The sequence below is a fragment of the Ranitomeya imitator genome, chromosome 1 (assembly GCF_032444005.1).
Source record: "Ranitomeya imitator isolate aRanImi1 chromosome 1, aRanImi1.pri, whole genome shotgun sequence".
Lineage (NCBI taxonomy): Eukaryota > Metazoa > Chordata > Amphibia > Anura > Dendrobatidae > Ranitomeya > Ranitomeya imitator.
Genome location: NC_091282.1, coordinates 819,077,302 through 819,093,666, shown reverse-complemented (window position 1 = coordinate 819,093,666; position 16,365 = coordinate 819,077,302). Strand labels below are relative to the sequence as shown.

General features: G+C 48.6%; 1 protein-coding gene across 1 annotated transcript in view; it reads left to right on the top strand.

Annotated features, from left to right (window-relative positions):
• KISS1R (KISS1 receptor) overlaps nt 1-16,365 on the top strand; it is a 283,997-nt gene that overhangs the window by 228,800 nt on the left and 38,832 nt on the right. Inside the window, exon 4 of the mRNA XM_069745680.1 lies at nt 14,192-14,430. Within this exon, the coding sequence (XP_069601781.1) occupies nt 14,192-14,430 (239 nt within the window). The remainder of the gene's footprint in view (nt 1-14,191; nt 14,431-16,365) is intronic.

Below are 16,365 nucleotides of genomic sequence, written 5' to 3'. Positions count from 1 at the left end.
CTCCTACGTCCTGTCCCCGGGTATCAGCGTCCGCGGTAATAGTCTCCTTTGGGCCTGCCCCTGTCGCTCCCTGGTTTTCCAGGCCAGCTCACCCTAGGGAGGTTCGCTGCCGTGGTCCACCGGGTTCACCCTAGGAGTCCCACAAACCCTACAGTACAAACAGGCCATGGACCCCGCTGGTACCCCATCCCCAACTCAAAAGGAATTTTTATTTTTACGGGAGAATCAGTCTTTCCTCAAAACCCTGGAGTCCAGTCTATCGGCCTTCCAGACATCCGATCCAGGAAGTGCTGCCTAGCTGGCCAGTCTCCTGCAAGAGCTTGCTCAGCAGCGTGATACCCAGGCCCACATCCTTAGCTATATGGCATCTGTGGATGATTGCCTTCTTGCTCTTCAGTCTGCTGCCTCCGCCTCGACCCAAGCCACAATTCCTCAGCTGCTGCCCCGCCTGGCGAAACTGCCATGGTACAGCGGAGATCTCAAATTATGTAGGGGGTTTCTTAATCAGTGCTAACTACATTTTGAGTTGCAACCACAGCAATACCCTGCAGACGGTTCAAGGTGGCCTTTATAGTGTCCCATTTAGAGGGGGAGGCTTTAGTCTGGGTGGACCTACTCTGGCAGCGTGATGACCCTCTAGTCTCTCTACTCTCCACCTTTCTCAAAACCTTCTGTAAGGTATTTAACGAGCCGGGTCGCTTGGCCTCTGTTACAGAGTCGCTCTTTAATCTCCACCAGGGTACGTTCTCTGTGGGTCAATGCGCCATTCGGTTCCGCACCCTGTCTTCCGAGTTAGGTTGGAGCAATGAGGCGTTGGTGGGAGCTTTTTGGCATGGTCTCTCGCCTCAAATCAAGGACAAGTTGGCAGGATGGGATACTCCAACATCTCTAGAGGAACTGATCTCCCTGGCAACCCGTATAGATATACGCTTCCTGGAGCGTTCCCGTGAGTCTGCTAGTGAGAAAAGGTTTCCTCGTGCCCCTTCGTCTACCAGTAGTTCCTCCCGTACTTGCTCTGTGACAACCCCGGCTGTTCCTACTCTGGAACCTATGCAGGTGGACTGACTCAAGCCAGTGGAGCAGTGCAGTAAAGAGAGACTCACTCAGGGGCTCTGCTTCTACTGCGGCAGTGCTTCTCATTTTCTGCGTTCCTGTCCTCTGAGGCCGGGAAACGCCTCCGCCTAGGAAAGGTAAGAGAGGTCTTCCTAGGTGTTTCAGATTCCTCTCCACCTTAGACTATTTCAGTTCTTTTGCATTTGAGCTCTAAACGTTTCTCTGAACTGGCTTATATTGATTCAGGTGCGGCCAGGAATTTCATCCAGCTGGAAGCGGTTAGAAGACTTCAGATACCTGTCAGATCCCGGGAGACTCCTCGACAGATAGCTTTGGTCGACGGTCAAACCCTGCGGGAGTCTGTTACTCTGGTCACCAAAGAGTTGGAACTACAGATCGGAGTCCGGCATCGTGGGAAAATTGTCTATTACGTGCTACCCTCCTTGTCTCATGCTATTCTTCTCGGTCTTCCTTGGTTGAGAACGCACGAGTCTACCCTTGATTGGTGGTCTGGGGAAATTCTACGTTGGGGGTAGTGCTGCCAGAAAAAGTGCTTGCTTCCTCTCCAGTTTAAAGTCTCCTCTCTGTTGAACTCATTGTCTCCAGATTTACCGTCTGCTTATGTGGCTTTTTCAGATGTCTTCAATAAAAAGGAGGCGGAGATATTTCCTCCGCATCGCCCATACGACTGCCCAATCGACCTTGTTCCAGGTTCTACTCCACCCAGGGGCCGAATTTACCCCTTATCTACTAGTGAGACTCAAGCTATGACCGAATATATTCAGGAAAATTTAACCAAAAGCTTTATTTGAAAATCTTCTCCCGCTGGTGCAGGTTTCTTTTTCGTCAAAAAGAAGGATGGTTCCCTTCATCCTTGCATCGATTACCGAGGTCTCAACAATATCACAGTTAAAAACAAGTACCCACTTCCCCTCATTCCGGAACTGTTTGACCGTCTCCCAGGTCTTCACTAAATTGGATCTTCGTGGGGCCTACAATCTCATCCGAATTCGCCCCGGTGATGAGTGGAAGACCGCATTCAACACCCGAGATGGCCATTACGAGTATCTAGTTATGCCTTTTGGTTTGTGCAACGCTCCCGCAGTGTTTCAGGAGTTCGTGAACGATGTGTTCCGGAATCTACTCTATTCTTGTGTGGTGGTGTACTTAGGTGATATTCTTATTTTCTCTCCAGATCTCTCTACCCACAGAAGAAACGTCCGTCAAGTCCTCTTACGTCTTAGAGCAAATCGTCTTTATGCCAAGCTTGAAAAGTGCGCCTTCGAACAATCTTCATTACCGTTTTTAGGGTATATCATATCTGACTCTGGCCTTCTCATGGATCCAGAGAAAGCGTCTGCCGTGCTGAACTGGCCGTGTCCCCAGAGGGTCAAGGCGATCCAACGATTCCTTGGTATCGCTAACTACTACCGGCAGCTCATTCCACAATTTTCCACCCTGTCTATTGCTATCTCCGCTCTGATCTGCAAGGGAGCCAATCCTCACTCCTGGCTTCCTGAGGCCGAAGATGCGTTCCGGTCCTTGAAACAAGCCTTTGCTGCAGCTCCTGTTCTCCATTGTCCTGAGATTAGCAAGCCCTTCATTCTGGAGGTTGATGCTTTGGCCATCGGAGCTGGTTCGGTGCTTTCCCAGAGGTCTTCCTCCGGTCGGCTTGTCACTTGCAGCTTCTTCTCTAAGACCTTCTCGGCACCTGAGAGAAACTATACCATCGGTGACAGAGAATTGCTGGCTATCAAATTGGCGTTGGAGGAATGGTGGTATTTGTTGGAGGGAGCCATACATCCTTTTAAGATCTACACTGACCACAAGAATCTGGCACATATCCACTCTGCATAGAGACTTAATCATCGGCAAGCTAGGTGGTCGCTATTCTTTGCCCGGTTTGATTTTGAGTTACATTTCCGTTCTGGCGATAAGAATTTCAAAGTAGACCCTTTATCCAGATCCTTCCTAACTACCGATGTCGAGGAGAAACCCTCACATATCGGGGATCCAAGCAAGGTCATCTTGGTTGCTCCCGTAACTGTAACCTCTGTACCCCCGGGTAAGACTTTTGTTCAAGAATGCAACAGGAGGCAAGTTCTACGTTGGGGTCATGCCTCCAAGCTGGCGGGTCATGTTGGTTTCAAGAAAACCCTTTCTTTGGTGTCACGATACTACTGGTGGCCATTCCGTCCTCGAGACATCCAAAGTTTTGTTGCTTCCTGTCCATCTTGTGTCCAGAATAAGGTTCCTAGGCATCTGCCCTTGGGTCTTCTGCATTCGCTTCCGGTTCCCTCGGCTCCTTGGCAACATATTGCGATGGACTTTATCACCGATCTACCTCAGTCTTCAGGTCATACAGTTATCTTTGTAGTCGTGGATCGATTTTCCAAGATGGCTCATTTTGTTCCTCTTTCCGGATTACTGTCTGCCCCCGAATTGGCAAGAGTTTTCATCACTCATATTTTTCGGATACACGGCTTTCCTTGACACATAGTTTCGGACAGAGGAGTTCAGTTCACCTCGCCCTTCTGGCGTGCATTATGCAAACTAATGGACGTAACTCTGAATTTCTCCTCTGCCTATTATCCTCAAACTAATGGTCAGGCAGAGCGTACAAAGCAAATCCTGGTCACCTATCTTCGTCATTTCTCTAACATCCATCAAAACGACTGGTCCACTTTACTCCCTTGGGCTGAGTTTGTTTACAACAACCACATCAACGAATCCTTTTCCAAGTCTACTTTCTTTGTTGTTTATGGGCAACATCCTGGTGTTCCTCTGCCAGTACTCCTAGCCTTGGGTGTGCTGGCGGCCGATCTTCTGTCCGAGGATTTTTCCAGGGTCTGGCAGGAGACCAAAACCGCACTCAAACAAGCTGGAGACAGAATTAAGAGACATGCCGACAAGAGACGTTTGGATTCTCCATCTTTCCAACCGGGAGATAAAGTATGGTTATCTTCCAAGTTCATCCACCTTAAGATTCCCTCGTATAAACTTGGTCCACGGTATATCGGTCCATTTGGTGTGTTAACTCGTATTAACGAGGTTGCCTACAAGTTAAAGTTACCTGTCTCGCTCCGCATCCCCAACTCGTTCCACGTTTCTCTACTTAAGCCAGTCATACTCAATCAATTTCACGCTACCTCTGATGAGTTGCCTCTACCCATTTCCGATCAGGATGTCTTTGAAGTTAAGGACATTCTAGCTATGAAGAAATCTCGTGGTAGAAGTCTCTTTTTAATTGATTGGAAAAGTTTTGGTCCTGAGGAGAGGTCTTGGAAGCCCCGGGAGAACATCCAAGCTCCTAGAATTTTAGCTAGGTTTCTTTCTAATCTTAGGAAGAGGGGGTGTAAGGAGAGGGGTACTGTGACACCTCCCGCACTTCTACCTGGTTCACAGTATACTTACCTCTCTTGGCGCGCTTCTCCCGCTGTTGCCGCTCCAGCTGGGTCTTCTTCTGGCTCCCGGTGTGCTTGTCTGGCTCTGCGCATCCCCGGTCTGTCCGCGCGCTGCCTGGCCTCCTCACTTCCGGTCTCCTCGCTGGCTCCTGGTTCCCAGCGGTGGCACGTGCACACTCCTCTCTCTGGCTCCAGCGGCGCATGCGCACTCCCTCTGGCCGGCCTTGGTTCGTCCCGCTCCTTCTTTCCATGATGTTGCTGGTTTCCTGACTCAGAAGTTCTACTTTATCAGGGAGCTCTGTCCTTTGCCTGTTTGTCTATTGTTCTCCGCACTAGATTCAGGTCCTTCGCTTCCTGGCTCTTCTTGCTCTCGGCCAGTCTGTTCAGTATTCTGTGCGTTTCCTATCCAGCTCTCTCCTGCTTTGCTATCTCTCTGCATGTCCCCTTTGTGCCTTTCGTCCATCCGTACACCCTCTCCTTGTTTGTTTTCCGTTTTTCGTGTCTCCTGAATATCCTCCATCCATCTTCCTCGTTCTGTGCTACATCTATCCCTCCCGGTATCTCCTGCCTCTGCTACCTGTTTTCCCTTCCTGCCTCTTGTATTTCTCCTACATAATGTCCCCGGGTATCAGCGTCCGCGGTAATAGTCTCCTTTGGGCCTGCCCCTGACGCTCCCTGTATAGGGGGGGTTTCCAAGCCAGCTCACCCTAGGGAGGTTTGTTGCCGTGGTCCACCGGGTTCACCCTAGGAGTCCCAAAAACCCTACACTGGTTCCATTTTCCCCTCCATTTCCTTTCCAGGGAGAACAAAATTCATGCCGACACTCTCTCTCGTTTCGTTGTGTTATCTGAGGAGGAGGAAGAGGAGCCTCGGCTTATTGTCCCTACCGAGAGTCTGAGAACTGCGGCTCCGGTTTCACTAGAGTCTGTGCCTCCAGGCAAGACTTTTGAACCATCCAGTCTGCATCCGGAGGTTCTCTCTTGGGCTCACTTGTCCAGGGTGGGTGGACATTTCGGGTCCAAAAGAACATATGAACTACTGGCGAGGACATACTGGTGGCTGCATATGGCCCGAGACATTGCAGATTATGTTCGGGCCTGTGTCTCCTGCGTCAAGAACAAGTCTCCTCGTCAACGGTCAGCTGGGTTGCTTTACCCCCTGCGGGTGGTGGACAGGCCCTGGGAGATGGTCATGATGGATTTTGTGGTGGGCTTACAGAAGTCTCATAGCTGCACCATTATTTGGGTGATCACCGACCATCATTTTTCCAAAATGGTGCACTTGGTGCCTCTTCCACAGCTACTTTCTGCACGGGCTCTGGCAGCGTTGTTTATCAAACATATCTTTCGCCTACACGGTATGCCGGACAAAATTGTTAGTGACCGGGGTCCCCAGTTTGCGTCTCGATTCTGGAGAGAGCTTTGTCGTCTACTCAGCATTGAGTTGAATCTCTCGTCAGCATATCATCCCGAGACGAATGGGTTGGTAAAGAGGGCCAACCAGATTCTGGTCACATATCTACGTCATTTTGTTTCTGCCAGGCAGGATGACTAGGCATCCATGCTACTGTGGGTGGAGTTTGCACTTAACAACGCCGTAGCCGACTCCACCGGTCAGACTCCATTCCTCCTTAATTATGGCCAGCATCCATGTGTCCCTGTGCCCATGCCCGTGTCTTTCGCCGACTGCAGGGTGGCAGACTGGGCTGTGAAGGCATGGGACATTTGGGACCACACTCAGGATGCCATTCGGGCCTCCAAGGAGAGAATGAGGTCCTCCGCCGATGCTCATCGGCGCCCCGCTCCGACCTTTGCTCCTGGCGACTTAGTGTGGCTCTCCACCCGTAACATCAGGCTGCGTGCTGAGTCCACTAAGTTTGCACCTCGCTACTTGGGTCCCTTCAAGGTCCTCGAACAGGTTAACCCTGTGGTCTATCGTCTGGCCCTTCCTCCACGTCTAGGTATCACCGACACCTTTCATGTGTCCCGCTTGAAGCCTGTATACATGTCCCGGTTTTCCGAGTCATCTGCTGGGACATCGGGTTCGTCTACGGACGCATACGAGGTGAACGCTATTTTGGGGTGCAAGGTGGTACGTAGCAAGAAATGTATTTGGTGGACAGGAAGGGTTATGGCCCAGTGGACAGGTCTTGGGAGCCTGCTGAGCACATTCGAGCTCCGCAGGTCATTGCTGCCTTTGAGTGTAGCGAGGTCCAAGGGGGGCCCTAGGAGGGGGGTTATGTTAGGGGTCAAGTTCCCGCCTCTGTACAGGGGGAATCTCGAACTGTCTCCGCTGCAGTCTCCCATTCTTCCCCAGCATTAGTGGAGCCTGCTCAGCGGAGACGTCAGTCCCAGCATCTGGCTCAGCCTGATACGGTGCAGATGATTATTGTGGCCTTTCCAGCCTCAGCCATTGTAGCCAGTACTGGTCAGCGACGAGCAGATGTCTCTGGGACTAAGTCCTGCTTTTCCCCTTCTGAGCATGCCCAGGGTAAGACCTCTCATTGGAGGTCGGGGGTCACATGCTCAGGTACTGCAGCAGCTCCCATTAGTCCTCTATGAAGGTCCTGAAGTTTCTCAGGTACTGTAGTAGTTCCCATTGGTCCTCTAGGAAGGTCCTGAAGTTGCTGCAGCTATAAAAGGTTCGCGTGGCCGCACGGCCATGCGCTAGTATGAACCTAATATTAGGGGTCGTGTTCCCGCCTCTGCACAGGGGGAATCTCGAGCCATCTCCGCTGCGGTCTCCCATTTTTCTCCTGCCGCAGTGGAGCCTGCTCAGCGGAGGCGTTGGTCCCAACGTCTTGCTCCGTCTGACACTATGCAAAGGGTTATTGCTGCCTTTCCAGCTTCTGCCATTGTAGCCAGTTCAGGTCAGCGGCGAGCAGACATCTTTGGGACTAAGTCCTACTTTTCCCCTTCTGAGCATGCCCAGGTTAAGATCTCTCATTGAAGATCAAGGGTTACATGCTCAGGTACTGCAGCAATTCCCATTGGTCCTCTAGGAAGGTCCTGAAGGTCCTGAAGTTGCTCAAGTTCTGTGGCAGCCTCCCTTTGGTCCTTCTGGGAAGGTCCTGTAGTTGCTGCAGCTATAAAGGGTTCGCATGACCGCATGGCCATGCGCTAGTATCAATCTAAGTTATGTGCTTTGTGCCAGTGTGGGTATGTGTGTATGTATTCAGGAACCCGGCTGAAATAAGCCCCTAGAATACCGGCACCTCCGGTGAGGAGATTGTGTGTTGTGTATGTATTCAGGGACCCGGCTGAAATAAGCCCCTAGAATACCGGCATCTCCGGTGAGGAGATTGTGTGTTTGCATGGCCAGTTAGCTTGTGCTCCTGTGAGTCTAACAGGGCGCAGTGCTTTCCTTTCACGGCAACTCTGTGAAGTTACAGAGCTAGCTTATACCGCCAAATAGTGCCACCATTCACTAGCAGCAGGTTCCTCCTGCACGGTGGACCCTGGGCTGCGAACGCACCAATAATAAACATCTATATTTACTTGGTGCATTCTGTTAGCCCTAACACCTAATTTATGAGGTTAGCGCCAGTGTGGTCATGCTTGCATGTGGTCAGGGTTCCCCTGAAATAAGCCCCTAGAATACCGACACCTCCAGTGAGGAGTTTGTGTATGTGGATTCAGGGTTTGGCTGAAATAAGCCCCTAGAATACCGGCACCTCCGGTGAGGAGTTTTGTGTGTGCTATGCTGACTGCATGACCACTGTTGGCTCTGTTAGGTAGCTGTTCTTCTGGGAGGTTAACAGGGCACAGCGTTCTCTTTGTCAAACGAATCTGTGAAGTAACAGAGTTCACTTATACCGCCATATAGTACTGTCTTTTACTAGCAGCAGGTTCTCTCCTGCACGGTGGACCCCGGGTTGCGAACTCACCTACTACTCAATATATATCTACTATATAAAGCTGAATGTGTGTATGTGTGTGTGTGTGTATGTGTGTGTGTGTGTATGTCCGGGATTGGCATCTGCACCGTCGCAGCTACAGCCACAAAATTTTGCACAGTCACACGTCTGGACCCCGAGAGCGTCATAGGCTATGTTGTGAGGCGAAATTTTAACCCCGCGCGTTCCAATTCACCAAACAATTTTGCCCCTATCTACATAATGGGGAAAAAAGTGAAAGGAAAAGTGTTGGAGGCGTCGCAGCTACAGCAACAAAATTTTGCACAGTCACACGACTGGACCCTGAGAGCGTCATAGGCTACGTTGTGAGGTGAAATTTTAACCCCGCGCTTTCCAATTCACCAAACAATTTTGCCCCTATCTACATAATGGGGAAAAAAGTGAAAGGAAAAGTGTTGGAGGCGTCGCAGCTACAGAAACAAAATTTTGCACAGTCACACGTCTGGACCCTGAGAGCGTCATAGGCTACGTTGTGAGGTGAAATTTTAACTCCGCGCTTTCCAATTCACCAACCTATTTTTCCCCTATCTACATAATGGGGAAAAGTGAAAGGAAAAGTGTTGGAGGCAAATTGACAGCTGCCAGATGTGAACAAGGGGGACTTAAAGAATGAGAGCGATGGCGCCAAAGAGTATATACCGTACAGTTGCTAAGGTGGGACCCCGACATGGGATACTCACCACACACGGGGATGTGAACACACACACAAAATGCGCCACACACTACCACGTGCTTGAACACATATACCACCCTCAGCACACATTTCACCACACATACACCAACCTCGCCACATAAAAGTCAAAACACAAAAGTCGCCGCTCAAAACTCACCACGCGCAAAACTCGCCACATGCAAAAAATAGGCTCACGCAAAACTCGCCACAAGTGCAAAACTCACCTCATGGAAAACTCGCCACACGCAAAACTTGCACATGCGGAAAAATTGCCACATGCACAAAATTTGCAACACATGCAAAAGTTGCCTCACACAAAACTTGCACATACTCAAAAGGCACCAGACATAAAACTCACCACGCGCAAAACTCGCCATGCGCAAAACTTGCTGCACACAACTTGCTACACTAACCTGTCACATGCAACTCGACACACAAAAAGTTGCTACACGCATGTTGCCACACAAAACTCATCTCACAAAAGTCGCTACATGCATGTCGCCACACACAACTCAACACACACAACTTGACAAACGAAACTCGCCCTAAAACACACACAAGTCTGGTATTAGCCTTCAAAAATAAAAATCTGATTAATAAGCAGACAAACTACAAGAGCAACAAATGTACCATATAGGAAATACGGCAGCTGTCAGTCACATGACCTGTCTATTATGTGTATGTGTGAGCTAATATATACTGCCAGGGGGAGGGCTTCCTGTTGGCTGGGGATTTATCAGGCTGCCGATTTATCTTACAAATACTGAGGTAAAAATACTGAGCAAATAATGTGTTAACGAGGTCTAATACAGGAGATCACACAGGTATATACTATATACAGGGGAGATGACACACAGATATATACTATATACAGGAGAGATGACACACAGGTATATACTATATAAAGGAGGAGATGACATACAGGTACATACCATATACAGGAGGAGATGACATACAGGTATATACTATATACAGGAGGAGATGACACACAGGTATATACTATATACAGGAGCAGATTACCTACAGGTATATACTATATACAGGAGGAGATGACATACAGGTATATGCTATATATAGAAGATGACATACAGGTATATACTATATACAGGAGGAGATGACACACAGATATATACTATATACAGGGGAGATGACACACAGGTATATACTATATACAGGAGGAGATGACATACAGGTATATACTATATATAGAAGGAGATGACATACAGGTATATACTATATATAGGAGGAGATGACATACAGGTATATACTATATATAGGAGGAGATGACATACAGGTATATACTATATATAGGAGGAGATGACATACAGGTATATACTATATACAGGGGAGATGACACACAGCAGGTATATACTATATACAGGGGAGATGACATACAGGTATATACTATATACAGGAGATGACATACAGGTGTATACTATATATAAGGGAGATGACAAACATGTATATACTGAGGTGAAAATGAGAGGTGTGAGGTGAAAATGAAAAGGTGTGAGTGCAAAATGAGAGGAGTGAGGGAAAATAGTGTAGTGATCGGAAAATGACAGATGTGAGGTCGAACTGACAAGTGTTAGGCGGGAATGAGAGGAGTGAGGGAGAAAATGAGAGGTGTGAGGGATAAAATGAGAGATGTGAGGGGGAAAATTAAAGATGTGATTGGGAAAATGAGAGGCGTGATGGGAAAATAAGAGAAGTGATGTGCTATAACTAACCACAGATATTTACTATGCCCAGGCAACGCCGGGCTCTTCAGCTAGTCTATAATATAACGCTGGGAGCGTCACTCTGTCCGAAGCCTTTATAGACTGTGCAAGCGCAAGCGCCGGCGCAGTCTTGGCCCCACAGAGTGACGCAGCCCAGGAGATCGCGGTATGCGTAAACACTGAACGCACACCACGATCTCCAACGTAGAAGCAGGGACGTGCCAGGAGGGTGAGTATGCTATATTCACCTGTCCCGTTCCAGTGCTGCTTGCCGCTCTGTCTTTCGGGTCCTCTGCCTGTGACATTCAGTTCAGAGGGCGCAATGACGCGCATAATGCGCGCCGCCCTCTGACTGAACAGTTACAGCCAGAGGACCCGGAAGACGGAGCGGCACGCAGCACTGGAACGGGACAGGTGAATATAGCAAGTGTCGGGGGCCTGAGCTAGCGGCGACTCCAGCACCTGACCCCCACAGTGCGCCTGTGTCCCCGCCTGCTCAGGCCCCCCAGCACTCGGCGCCCAGCGACGATAGGTGAGTATATAATTTTTTTTTTTATATATATCGCAGCAGCATACGGGGCATATAATACAATGGAGCATCTTATGGGGGCCATAAACCTTTATGGAGCAGCATACGGGGCATATACTATGGAGCATCTTATGGGGCCATCAACCATAATGGAGCAGCATATGAGGCATATACTATGGAGCAACTTATGGGGGCCATCAACCATAATGCAGCAGCATATGAGGCATATACTATGGAGCATCTTATGGGGGCCATCAACCATAATGCAGCAGCATATGAGGCATATACTATGGAGCATCTTATAGGGGCCATCAACCTTTATGGAGCAGCGTATGGGGCAAATTACAGAACGGTGACACAGGATGGGAGCAGCACATTACATAACTGTGGCGCAGGATGGGAGCAGCACATGACAGAATAGAGCAGCACATGACAGAATAGGGCAGCACATGACAGAACGGGGGCGCAGGATAGGAGCAGCACATGACAGGATGGGGGTGCAGGATGGGAGCAGCAAATGACAGAATGGAGGCGTAGGATGGGTGCAGCACATGTTAGAATGGGGGCGCAGGATGGGAGCAGCACATGACAGAATGGGGCCGCAGGATGGCAGCAGCACATGACAGAACTGGGGCGTGGGATGGGAGCAGTACATGACAGAATGGGGGCTCAAGATGGGAGCAGCGCATGACAGAATGGGGGGTAGGATGGGAGCAGCACATGACAGAATGGGGGCGCAGGATGGCAGCAGCACATGACAGAATCGGGGCTCAGGATGGGAGCAGCACATGACAGAACGGGGGAGCAGGATGGCTGCAGCACATGACAGGATGGGAGCAGCACATGACAGGATGGGGGCACAAGATATGAGCAGCACAAGGCAGGATAACGGCGCAGGATGGGAGCAGCACGTGACAGGATGGGGGCACAAGATAGGAGCAGCACATGGCAGGATAAGGGCGCAGGGTCAGAGCAGCACATGAAAGGATGGGGCGAGGTGCAGGATGGGAGCAGCACATGACAGCATGTGGGTGCAGGATGCAAGCACTACATGAAAGGATGAGGGCGCAGGATGGGAGCAGCACATGACAGCATGGGGGTGCAGGATGGGAGCACCACATGAGAGCATGGGGGCGCAGGATGGGAGCACATGACAGAATGAGGGCTCAGGAAGAGAGTAGCACATGACAGGATGGGAGCGCATGATGGCAGCAGCACATGACAGGATTGGGGTGGAGTATGGGAGCACCACATGACAGGATTGGGGTACAGCATGGGACCACCACATGACAGGATTGGGGTACAGGATGGGAGCACGTGACAGGATGACTGCTGAGGAACACAGTAGCACATCACAAGATGGAGGCACACAAAACAGGATGGGGGCTGCACATGACAGGATGGGGGGCAAGATGGTAGCAGCACATGACAAGATTAGAGCAACACATACCAGGATGGAGACCATATACCAATATAAATGCTCGCCACCCGGGCATAGAACGGGTTCAATAGCTAGTATATATATATATATACATATATATATATATATATACCCGGTGCGTTCCGCCAACCCTAACATCATGTTTGTTACAGTGTTCTTGGGGTTGTACTCATCCTTCTTCTTCCCCCAATCATGGCGAGTGGCGTTTACACCAAAAAACTCTATTTTGGTCTCATCTGACCACATGACTTTCTCTCATGCCTCCTCTGGATCACCAGATGGTCATTGACCACCTTCAAATAGGCCTGGACATGTGCTGGCGTGAGCAGGGGTTCCTTGCGTGCCCTTCAAGATTTTAATCCATGATGGTGTAGTGTGTTACTAATGGTAATGTTTGAGACTGTGGTCACAACTCTCTTCAGGTCATTGACCAAGTTCTTCCGTGTAATTCTGGGTTGATTCCTGAGCTTTCTCAGAATCATCCTTACCCCACAAGCCGAGATCCTGAATGGAGCTCCAGACCAAGCAACATTAACTGTCATTTAGTGTTTCTTCCGTTTTCTAATAATTGCACCAATAGTTGTTGCTTTCTCATCAAGCTTCTTACCTATTGCCCTGTGGACCATCCCAACCTTGTGCATGTCTACAATTTTGTCCCTGGTGTCCTTAGATAGCTCTTTGGTCTTGGCCACGGTGGAGAGGTAGTAGTGTAATTGAGTGTGTGGAGAGGTGTCTTTTATACAGATAATGAGTTCAAGCAAGTGCAATTAACAGGTCTGTGAGAGACAGAATTCTTGCTGGTTGATAGGTGGTCAAATACTTACTTCATGCAATAAAATGCAAATTAATTATTTAGAAATCATACAGTGTGATTTTCTGGATTTTGTAAAAAAAATATTCTGTCTCTCACATTACCTACCATAAATATTGCAGCCCTCTCCATTGTTTGCAGGTGGGAAAACTTGCAAAATCGGCAGTGTATCAAATACTTATTTTCCCCACTGACTTTATGGCATAAATTATGTTACATTGCATGAATTAGACTAGTGGATGTAGCCACACCCTGTCCCACCCATTCTATGCCAAATTTGGCAAAGCTGCCTGCTCCTGAAGTGAAAACACCAAAATTCGCACATTTTTTGCCCAACTACTTGTACCTCAATGTATCAGGTTCATATATATATTTAATTCATTGGCATAGGCTAGAAAATGCAAGCTGTGAAAATATTCTTCCTAAGGAGAATGTCATCATTTTTATCCTAGTTTTCATACATTAAATTTTTTATGTTAAATTTATTCATGAACTTTAGTTGTGGAGCATTTTTGTTTATAAGGTCATCAGAGAGGTAAACAAGGTTGACATTATGATATTCTATAAATCTAATATAGCCATATAGCTGTGTGTGCCTTATATAGTTTCTAACCTGCCTATGTTTTTTGTTTTTAATTTACAGGTTCCTTTTTAGTATCTATACCAGTCCCCATTTATAACAAGCTCATTGAAGGCTATTGGTTTGGGCCGCAATTGTATTGCATTGAATCTTTTCCATCTGTTTCCCATGAAAAGGCTTTCATCCTCTATAATTTCCTAGTGGTCTACCTGCTCCCGCTACTCACTATTTGCATTTGTTACTCTGCCATGGTGTACCAGATGGGACGTCCCTCTGTGGAGCCAGCGGATAACAGCTACCAGGTAAAATGGAATCTACAGAATATTGTAGGCATTTAACTGCTTATGTAAAGTTGAGTGTTAGTATAAATCAAAAGTTAGTAAGAAAGGAAGTTTTATCTGGCATCCAAAAAGGAGGCTAATTATATTTCCTGGAGTCCAGTGGAAGTGCTAATATTCCTTGAACAGCTAATATTAAAAAGAGTCTAATGTAGACGGAAGCTATAACTTAAAGGGAAACTGTCAGCAGATTTTCCCCATATAAAATACGGCCACCACCACTAAGGATTCTATTACAGCATCCTAGAATGCTGTAAAAAAATGTCCTCAATCACCTCTGTAGATCCCAAAAAAAACCTTTTATTATATTCAAAGATGAAGCTTTCCGGTCCAATGGGCATCTCTGGTCTTGATCCCGCACCTCCTCTCTTCCTTCAATCGCTGTCCTACTTCCCTGTTTCTTATGGATGATGCATCCTAGGTCATCCACACAGTATGTCCCATTCGTGCTACTGCACAAGTAATTCTCTCTGCCCTGCCAAAGGCAGAGCATAATACTGTAATGCGCATGTGCTGACTTTACTTCTAGGTCATCAACGCTCTTTGGCCTCTTCCGGGGCATGTGCATTACAGTACTGTGTTCTGCCCTTTGCAGGGCAGAAAGAAATGCGTCTGCACAGCAGCGTGATTGGGGGACACTGCATGGATGACTCAAGGACCTGTCATCAACAAAAAGCAGGGAAAGAGGACTACAATTGAAGAAAGACAGAAGATCAAGACCAGAAACGTATACTGGACCAGAGCACGACATCTGTGGGCATAATAAAAGGTCTTTTTTTGAGATTTTCAGATTTCAGTAGCATTCTAGTATGCTCCAAGAGGCCTTAAATATGGTTCGCCATTCGCCAACAAACATAATATAATTAATAAATAAAATAAATGCTACACATTCAAATAGTAAACATTTTTCTATATAATTTAGCTAAAAAAGTATGCTTCAACGCACACACTGTCAGGATTTTAAACATTCTGTCCCAGGAAAGATGTGTGTTTCCTGCGTTGCTGATGGAATTCCAGGACACAATGTAATCATGAGTGCAATTTATTAAACAGTTACAAGTAATCGTGTTTCAAAGTTATCCTTAACTTCTTCATCAGGACATTACCTAATAGATGCTTAGTATACAGGGGCGGATTATAATGGGGTCAATCTGGGCGGTAGCCCAGGGCCCAGTGGTGTGGGGGGGCCCTGGGCTACCGCTCAGATTGCCCGCCGCCATCAGGGCATTACTGCCCTGACTGGCATATGGGCCCGGTGGGCAGAGGGGACCCGCATCGGGCCCAGTCTCATCTGCTCAAAGGGCCTCTACCGGCGCTGCGGCAGTTAAACGCCATTGATGTGCGGGTGCACGCCCGCACATCAATAGTTAACAGCCGCCAGCCAATCGGAGGCTGGCAGCTGACATCAGCCGCAGCCGCATGTCGCCGGCGTCTGATGTCATTGTCAGTCGCTGGCGAGTGCGCGCTTCAGCTGCGAGGAGAGAGCTTCGCCGCTGGAGTGCGAACAGGTGAGGAGAACTCTTTTTTAATTTTTTTGCGAACAGAAATCCGGGGGGCCCGGGCCAGTATGCTGGACACTGGGGGCAGAGATGCTGGACACACTGGGGCCAATATGCTATACACACTGGGGGCAATATGCTGGACACACTGGGGCCAATATGTTGGACACACTGGGGGCAATATGCTGGAGACACTGGGGGCAATATGTTGGAGACACTGGGGGCAATATGCTGGAGACACTGGGGGCAATGTGCTGGACACACTGGGGGCAGGAGGCTGGACACACTGGGGGCAATATGCTGGACACGCTGAAGGCAATATGCTGGACACCCTGGGGGCAATATGCTGGACACACTGGGGGCAGGATGCTGGACACACCGGGGGCAGGATGCTGGAGAC